This window comes from Orycteropus afer, unplaced genomic scaffold (genome assembly GCF_000298275.1).
Source record: "Orycteropus afer afer isolate SDZICR_OR568_19922 unplaced genomic scaffold, OryAfe1.0 scaffold00038, whole genome shotgun sequence".
In the NCBI taxonomy this organism is placed as follows: Eukaryota; Metazoa; Chordata; class Mammalia; order Tubulidentata; family Orycteropodidae; genus Orycteropus; species Orycteropus afer.
Window position 1 is genome coordinate 13,847,035 of NW_006921625.1, and position 9,252 is coordinate 13,856,286.

The window sequence follows — 9,252 nt, forward strand, 5'->3', positions numbered from 1 at the left end:
AATTTTGACTTAGTTATTACATCCACATATCTTGGTCCTGCCCCATAAAACAGATCCTACAGCTTCTTAGTACTTGTTGCTTTTAAATCAATCCTTGCGGGCTCACCCTCTTGGGAGCAAACTCAGCTATCTAGAGTGGTCTAAGCAATTTGGAGAAAGAACTCTTTCTAAATTAACTTAAAATTTTTTTTTTTTTTTTTAAAACTTGTAATTTATTGTTTTGGTCCATGTCTGCCTTTCTCAATGTTCTTTTTTCTATAGTGATGAATTTTGTTAATAGACTCTTTGCTGAGGCAGAAGGATTGAGGGGGAAGGCTTTTTGCATACGTACTGTGGGTTCCTCACTCCTTACGGTAGTTCCCCCTGCTTAGTTCACATATACCATCCATACACAACATGTGACGAGTTTACAATCATTTTAATCCACTGCTGCTCTCTCAATTTTCCTTCTGGACTTGTCTCAAGGCTTGAGGAATTAAGTCTGTTTAATTAGCTTTCAAGTTTTAGGTATGCTAATTAATCTTTTAATATGTAAGCTCTTAATAAACAGTAAGACTGTAGCACAAAGCCTGTTACAGATTTTTTCACTAACACCGGTTTTCCTTTTATTTGTATGCACTATGTACTGTGTGAAAGCGACGACGCTCCCGTGTAAATATTTGAAGACATTGGGCAAGTCTGTTCAATTCCAGGGCTTTTGCCCTCTGCCATACTGCTTTGTCCATAGACCTTCCCCATCCTTCAGGTCTCAGCTCAAGGCGCTGCGACATCAACACACCAGTGGTTAAAGCGCTCAGCTAGCCCACCAGGCGCTCTGCGGAAGGATGTGGCAGTTCGCTGAATTGAAGAGTACAACCTTGGAAACCCTATGAGCAGTTTTACTGTGTCATATAACCTTATTTGTTTGCTTACTGCGTCCTCCCTTCACGTATTAATCCCTTAAGGGACAGGCCATCATTACTTCTCAGGGGTCAACAGCGTTAGCATACTTCTCAATACATCTCTGTTAAATGTATAAAATTTAGCATTCCAATGCACCAAGGCAGGAAATCCTGGCCGGAGGGAACATCGTTATTATAACTTTGCATGACTCCGCGGAAATCAAGTTAAAAATGAAATCTGTGTAGACGCCTGCCTTTTCGCCAGGCAGAAACTATGACTCAAATCTCACCTTTCCCACCCCGATGCTTGCTTAAGAAGGGAGAAGGGACCCGAATTGGGTCCCTAACGCCACCCTGAGAAGTCCAAAAGGGTCAGGAGACCCAAAGCACCTCGGCTCGCAGTGCGCGCGGGACACGCAGCCACCGCCACGTCAGCTGACGCGAGTGACGCCAGCGCGCCTGCGCGCGGGGGAGGCGCGGGGCGCTGAGAGCCGTCCCTACATCCGGGGCCTGGGCGGCCGCGGCGGCGCCGCGCTGTAGTCACGTGGCTCCTTCCTTTCCGCCTCTGGCCGGCTGGGCGCGGGCGACTACTGGCGAGGCGCGTGGGACCTCGCGCCGGTTCCCCTTGGTCTCCTCTCCCGGCCAGAGCCACTACGGAGTTCGCTGACGCCGGGTGAGCTGAGCCTGCTGCCAAGATGCCGGCCTACTTCCAGAGGCCGGAAAATGCTCTCAAACGCGCCAATGGTGAGTAGGGGATCAGGGAGCTCCTGGCTGGGACGGCCCGAGGCCTCGGAGGTCGAGGAGCCGCGCCTGCTTCTCTCTGCTCCGCTCCGGGCTGCGGCCGGCGAGGAGGCCGATGCGACCTGCCCGCCACCGTCTCAGCCTGTGGCTGAGCATGGTTTCGTCTTCTCGCCCCAGCGACTGGGGGTGGGAGGCGCGGAGCCGGGAACCGTCGCTCGGGGGCTTTTTCCTCCTTCCGTCTCTGGGTGCGTCGTGGGGGCTGCAATTCCGGAGACAGGCCCCACTCGGGCCGGACCTCCTTTTCCCAGTCTTCCTCCTGTTGGCTCCCTGGTCCTCGGGGCTTCCGTGTGCTTAGGCCCCGCGCCCCCGGCCGCCATCCGGGAGTGCCGGGAAGAAACATGGCTCCCTCCCGGGGACAATGCACGCGAGAACCTCGGCTCCACCTCCCGCCGGGGCCGGGGGCCTGGCAGTCCCAGCTCCGTCCCCCAAATCCCGCGCCGGCCCGTGCTGGGTCAGGGTTCCCTTAGCATTCCCCCAGCCACTTTCTCTCCGCCTCGGGGCGCCTGACCTATTTAACCTGTTTGCATTTTTCCAGGCCTCGATTAGGGCCTGCCCCACACCTCTTTCCGGATCCCAGGAAGTTGGAGCAGAGTTCAGTTCTGTTAAGGGACTCGGGTCTTGTCTTACAGATAACAAAACAGGCCCAGCGGCAGAGAATGGTTTGCCCAAGGTCACTCCGGCAGTTGGTTGCTGAGCCGGGAGACAAAAACAAGGTCTCCTGACAGCTAGACCAGCCCTTTTTTCGCAAAAGTCCTGCTGTCTGACCTTTTTCTGTTTCCATATGTGTACTTCAGCTGTCGGCGCTTGCGGAAAAACTTGTGTGTCCCGAAATTAATTTTCTTTCACATTCAAGTCACCGTCTAGCCAAGAGGCATTTATTATGAGGCGTGCATATGTGTCTATGCTTGTCTCTGATCTTTCAGAAAAAATTTATTGTGTAGGGTTTATTACTAATTTTAAGGCGTTCGGCGTCCATAGCGCTTATTTCCACTCTTCCTCCACCCAGAAAAGTTTTGGATCATGTCCATGTGTACATGGTATGCTGTGTCTATTACAGTTTTATGAGTTTGGTTCAAAATTCATCTTTGTGTTAATACATAGAATTGACAACTACTGTTGGTAACCTGTCCAGACAGATTGCTGTTGGTCTCATTATTGTTTTAATAGATTAATTCCATAGAGTATGAAATAGAATAATTGCTTTAAAAAACAAAACTACAGTTTAGCTGATTACCCCTCCTCGTTCTAACCAGCGACCTAATGACGAGAACAAGTGTGAAGTTTAAAGAGGTTTATTAACTTACAGGGGCTAAAGTAGATTTAAATGAAAACTTAGCACTACAAAATAAAGTTTAGTTGTGAAAAGCAAAGTTGTGATTTTTTTTTTTTTTTTTTAATTTTGAAAATTAGAAATATGGTATACAAAATTATTTGGGTGAAATTACTGCTCTATGTCGCTGTTGTAAATTCGTTTACCAGACTTTGTATGCTTTAACCAGCAAACGTTCTACCAGGTTGGTAGCTTGAAGCACTGTAATCTCTGGCCTAAATATGACACATTTGATGTGTTCAGACTGCCTCTTACCATTGCACCTTTTTTGAACCTTATAAATTTAATATTTTGATAACTTTTTAAAATTAGTGAAGTTGTATAATTTGTGTCAAATCTTGTTCTGTTGACTGCTTTTGAAATGTGCTTTGAAGGGCAAGCTGGGTGGAGTACCCAGAATTCCAGTGGGGGGGGGGAAGGATACTGTGGGGAACACGGAGTTTTCTTTGTAATTTTTTAGAAGTGCCTACTGACTCCTTGCTGCAGGTCTCTGAAGCTGTGGGGTGGGGATTTCTATGGTAGAGATGCCTTCCCAGTGGTGACTTCCATAATTTTGATCTTGTAAATGAGGGTTTCCTTCTCCAAGTGTCAAAGTGAGTGGATTGTGGCTGGAGGGGTCATATGGCACTGCTTACAAAACTTGAGAGGATTTTGGTAAAAGTACATTTCATTCAGTGGAAATAATTTTACTAAATTATCGATTAAATGTTTTAGTCATAACATTTAACTCCAAACCTGTTTAGACCCAATTAATTGCATTATCTTAATAAAGCATGAATAAATTTAAATAGAATAGTCCTTCAAGTCACCATAAGTCTTGTGTATCAAAGCAATATTTTTAAATAAAAATACATGTTTGTGTATATGTGTGTGTGTGTGTGTATAGTAATCATTCAGGAAGGTGAGAATTTGACTCAGCAGTTATACCACATTCATATCCCAAAAGCTCTTTTTTTCAGATTTTATCTGTGTATTGCAAGCATAGCTGCTCCTGACCCTATAAAAGTCTTTTAATTTGTTCTCAGGGAGCTTTGGTGCTGCGGTGGCTAAGATATGCTGCTAACCAAAAGGCTGGTGGTTCTATCCCACCTGCTGCTCTGAGGGAGAAAGTTGAGACATTCTGCTTCCAGAAAGATTTACAGCCTTGGAAACCTTTTGGTTTGTTTTATTCTGTCCTGTAGGGTCACTGTGAGTTGGAGTTGAGTGGATAGCAATGTATTTGTTTTGGCAATTGGTACTCTGGGACTAGTGATTTAGAATGAAGTTGTTATAAACAACAAAATGAAACATTGAATAACAGTATACCTTATTTCCTTGGTCGATTGCACAAGTAAACTAATAAATGTGAATGAGGGGCTGAGCTAGGTTATATTTGTGGATACATAGTTTAAGTCATTGTGTCTGCAAAGTAAAATCAGTCTTAGGAAGTTGTAATTGCAGATGTTGTATTTTAATTAAGAATGTCAATCTGGAAATAAACATTTCTTAAATATTAGAATAGGGTCTTTATGATAGTTCTTTCTGGCCTCAAAAACTTTTCTTCCTGTTAGATAATTCTGAGGAAGTTAGACCTCATTGTGTGTAAGTTAGGGTATAGACAGGAAGACTCCAGTCTTGGATTCGCATGATGAGTTGTCTGTTAGGGAGATTTTTGATGAGCTAATATTGAATTTATTTACCAGTTTCACATATAATGCTAATTTTTGAAAATCTGCTCCCATTCCAGCTTCTTTTCAAAACTGTATCCTTGGCTAGTGTCCAAGTTTTCTGTTTTCCATTTTTTTTGGGGGAGAGGGGTTTGTCTAGCCTTTATTCGAAATATATTTTTTTAAATGTTTGAACTTAATGTTTCAAAGTTTGAAACTATGGGATTTGGAATCATGAATTTTGATTTAGGAAGTGAAAAATGCTTTCATCTTTACTTCCAAAATGGACTTTTAAAAAAAGATTAGAATGACTTTGAGAAACTTTTGTCTCCTTTAAAAATGAGTGATTGGGAAAGTGAATTATTTTTAGACAGTTTTGTATTTTGTCGTCATGCCATCCCAGGGCCAGCTCCGCTTGAGCTCTGCTTGTGTGTGTTCCAGCTTGCAAGTGTGTTGACTGTGTGATAGCTTGAGACTCCTCCTCAGTGTGGGAGTGGGAGTTGTGTGTGGTGGCCCTCTTAGTGCTGCTGTTGAGGTTTTATTAATGTGAAAGCTACATTTGACAAGAAGCATTACTTCTAAAATTTTGGCTAACAAAGATTGTTTTTGTTAAATAGTGGTAGAAAACATCTAAAGTAATATGTGGGATTTTAGAAAAGAACCTTATCAGCATTCCCAGAAGAAAACCAAAAGGCCCCACCTTAAAACAGGGAAAGTTTATTCCAACAAAGTTTCTAGTTGTGTTGCATTTTTGTTTCATGTAATAGGATTTTTTTTTTTTTTTTGTAATAAGATAGAATTGAAAGTGGGCAGTTTCTCCATAATGGCAGAATTGATCGTGAGATTACTAATTTGTAGTATTGAAGAGGATAGGATTTTCATTTTTGTGTGAAAGATACAATTTGATATTCTAAGGGGGTGACCTTATTAAGTGATGATACTTACATTCAGTATGTTGTCATTTGTCTTGTTGCAAATTGTTTGATACACGGGAGGGTTGAGATACTGTGCTTGGTTTTCCTAGAGGAAGGAATGTTGGGAAGCAGCATTCTTGGAAGATGTGATAGTTAAAAGAAGAAATGGTAGAAAGAATTACTCACTCTGTAGATCTAGTAAAATCCTCAAATGAGGGCTGTTTCTGTCTAGTGGTTACATAATAGTTAAACAGTAGTAGGTTAACTTCAAAGTAAAATAGTTGATTCAAGATTCTTTTTCTTAGGAAGAAAATAAAACATGATTTTAAAAAACAGATTTGGTTTTTTAGACATTTATACTATAATACTGTAGTTCCTTCACATGATTTTTCGTTTGTACTAGAAAGATTTTTGTGTGGAATTTTGACAGTCATTGAATTTCAGGTTGGACTTAATTAACTAAATGACTTAGGTTAAATAACTTTTTTTAGTTTATAAAATATTTGTTTATGAGAAAATGAAATGAAAGATGAGAAAAGGACATTTTTCACCTTGGTCAAAAATAATGTGACAGAGGACTCTCTGCATCAGACTGGATTTTGAAACAAGTACTATGCAGGAACCGACAGATTGCGTTGGATTTAGACGTGTTGCCTCGCCTCAAAAGAACAGCTGTTTCTTTGCTCTGACTGAAGCCCACCGCTGATACAGATGTTTTGAGTTGTTCCTCATGACCTTCTGTTCCATAGTTCTTATCCAGGAAGCCACATTACATACACGTTAGTCTCCTTTTGGTTGTGACAGGACTCTGCTTGTTTTTGGTGACTTTTGATGGTTTTGAAGAGTACTAGTCATGTATCTTGTAGAATGTCCCTCAAGTGGAATTTGTCTTATTTTTCTCATGATTAGGCTAGGGTAAGAAGTTCTGTATTCATGGACTGGAAGACTCAATATTGTTAAGATACCAGTTATCTGTAGGTCAATGGCAATCCTAGTCAAAGTTCCAGTGAGCTATTTTGTAGATGTTGACAGACTGATTCTAAAGTTACAATGAAAGGGAAAGGACCTAGAACAGCCAAATTAGACCTATATATACCAGTAGTCTATAGGTCCATGGCAATCCTAGTCAAAGTTCCAGTGAGTTATTTTGTAGATGTTGACAGACTGATTCTAAAGTTACATTGAAAGGGAAAGTACCTAGAATCAGCCAAGACTGAAGAAGAACAACAGAATTGGAGGACTCACACTACTTTGTTTCAAGACTTTTATTATAAGGCTGCAGTAATCAAGACAGCATGATATTGGGGAAAGATCAATGGATCAGTATAGAGAGGCCACAGATAGACCCACACAAATATGGCCAACTGATCTTTGACAAAGGAGCAAAGGCAAGCTAATCTCTTTTTTTTTGCCTCAAGGTATATAGCATGAGCTACCAAAAATATCAACTAGATCAGTGTGACTGTGAAGTCATAATAGAGCCTTTCTAGGTTTACAAGGGGAAATTTTTTCTAGTGACTTCAATTTCTGTAATCTTTTTTTTTTTTAGAATTTTTATTCTGATTTGGGTGAAAGTTTACAGAGCAAATTAATTTTCCATAGAGCTCACATACACTTTGTCTCATGACATTGACTGCAATTTCCGAAAACGCAACAACTCCTTTCCCACTTCCTCCCCATAGTTACCTCTTCCCTGTGTCTTTCCCTCCATGCTCTCCTGCCCCCTGAGCTGTCTCCCTGTCCATATGCAGCCCTTCTATTCTCCCATTATTGATCTCCCCAAGGAGTGTATCTACCTAATGTAAATGTTCAGCTCATGCCTCTCCTTTGTTTGGCTGGAAGCCACAGGAGTGGGCTTAATTCCAGAGCTGAAGGGCAGCTAGGGGCCATAATCTAAGGGGTTCCACCAGGCTCTCAGATGAGCAAACCTGGTCTTTTTTTTTTTTTTTTTTTTTAATGATTTTGAGTTTTTCCACATTGTTCTCCCACTCTATCCAGGATCTCCTGCATAACTCTCCCTCCAAGCGGCTGATGGTGGTAGCTGGGCACCATCTAGTCTGGTCTCATAGTGGTATAGGCTGAGGATCGCATGGTGTACCAGTCCCTTGGACTAATTGTTTCCATGCGTCATTGGTTTTCTTCATTATTCTTTGTTCTGGATGAGGGGAGACCCATCATTGCATCTAGATGGCCGCTTGCAAGTCCCTACTCTATAAAGTAGGATGTGGAACAGTGTTTTTTGTATACTATGTTATGCCAGTTGAACTTGATGTTCAATTTCTGGAATTTTTAAATTGCTTAGAAAGATAGGGTTGATACAGTGGAGTTGGGTGAAATCCAGTGTAACCCATAGAGCATATTTGAGAGACCACCACTTTTTACCTTGAACCATTGTGGCATAGCTTTAGAAGTTAAAAATAAATGTGACCAAAAATTAACGTGATGTCATGAGCTTAGAAATTAATGCAGCCAGTTATAAAAAGGAAAGTTTAGGCTTTTGGGTATTATGTAATTAATTCTAATTTGCTGGAATTATTTTTCCAGAGTTTCTTGAAGTTGGCAAAAAACAGCCTGCTTTAGACGTTCTTTATGACGTTATGAAAAGTAAGAAACACCGAACATGGCAAAAGATACACGAGCCAATTATGTTGAAATATTTGGAGCTTTGTGTGGATCTTCGCAAGAGCCACTTGGCAAAGGAAGGATTGTACCAGTATAAGAATATTTGTCAACAGGTAAAAAGAGGGGGATTGGGCTTTACATTTTTAGTAAGTGCTTTAAGTGATTCTCAGTGGAATTTACCTTTCAGAATGAATGTGTCTTGAACTTCATATAGTTTGCTTTTTAACCATTTTATTGTTAATTGAAAAAATATTTTCCAGTTTTGATGGTTTTTGTTTGTTTCCTTAGGTAAACATCAAGTCTCTGGAGGATGTTGTTAGGGCTTATTTGAAATTGGCAGAAGAGAAAACTGAAGCTGCAAAGGAAGAATCCCAGCAGATGGTCTTAGATATAGAAGATCTGGATAATATTCAGACTCCTGAGAGGTATTGGGGATAAACCTCTAATGATGATTTTCATGGTTAATCCATTGTTTTTCTTTGTATGTGCCGCCATCATTCCTATTGGAAGTAGATATTTATCAGAAAGATTGTGTATCTTTGAAGTTTTAAATGTAACCAAAAAGTCACATAATTACTCATCAAAATTTGTAACAGTGAGAGTTATATATTAATTTAAACAGTTGTAATGCAGATTGGGAAATTCAAGTATTTGGATAGTAAGCAACAACTTTACAGTATGCACAAAGGTACAGGAAGTTCGTGGTCATCATTGTTGACATAAGTTTTTTAATCACATGGTAAAGTAGAAAGTAATGTTTTTAATGTCTGCTTCTGTTTTTATAGTGTTCTCCTGAGTGCTGTAAGTGGGGAAGACACTCAGGATCGTACCGACAGATTACTTTTAACTCCATGGGTTAAATTCCTATGGGAATCCTACAGGCAGTGTTTGGACCTTCTTCGAAACAATTCTAGAGTAGAGCGTCTCTACCATGATATCGCCCAACAAGGTAAAGCCAAGAGCATGACCTTCGAGAAAATGGATTTGAAAAGCTAATTTAGAAATAGATTTTGCAGAAAATCAATTAAGGTTGAGTAAAAGTTTTTCTCCAAAGTACT

General features: G+C 40.9%; 1 protein-coding gene across 1 annotated transcript in view; it reads left to right on the forward strand.

Annotated features, from left to right (window-relative positions):
• Window positions 1-1,576: 1,576 nt before the first annotated feature.
• Window positions 1,577-9,252, forward strand: part of EIF3A (eukaryotic translation initiation factor 3 subunit A) — a 37,605-nt gene continuing 29,929 nt past the window's right edge. Inside the window, exons 1-4 of the mRNA XM_042780414.1 lie at window positions 1,577-1,625; window positions 8,117-8,307; window positions 8,483-8,619; window positions 8,980-9,143. Coding sequence (XP_042636348.1) covers window positions 1,577-1,625; window positions 8,117-8,307; window positions 8,483-8,619; window positions 8,980-9,143 — 541 coding nt within the window. The remainder of the gene's footprint in view (window positions 1,626-8,116; window positions 8,308-8,482; window positions 8,620-8,979; window positions 9,144-9,252) is intronic.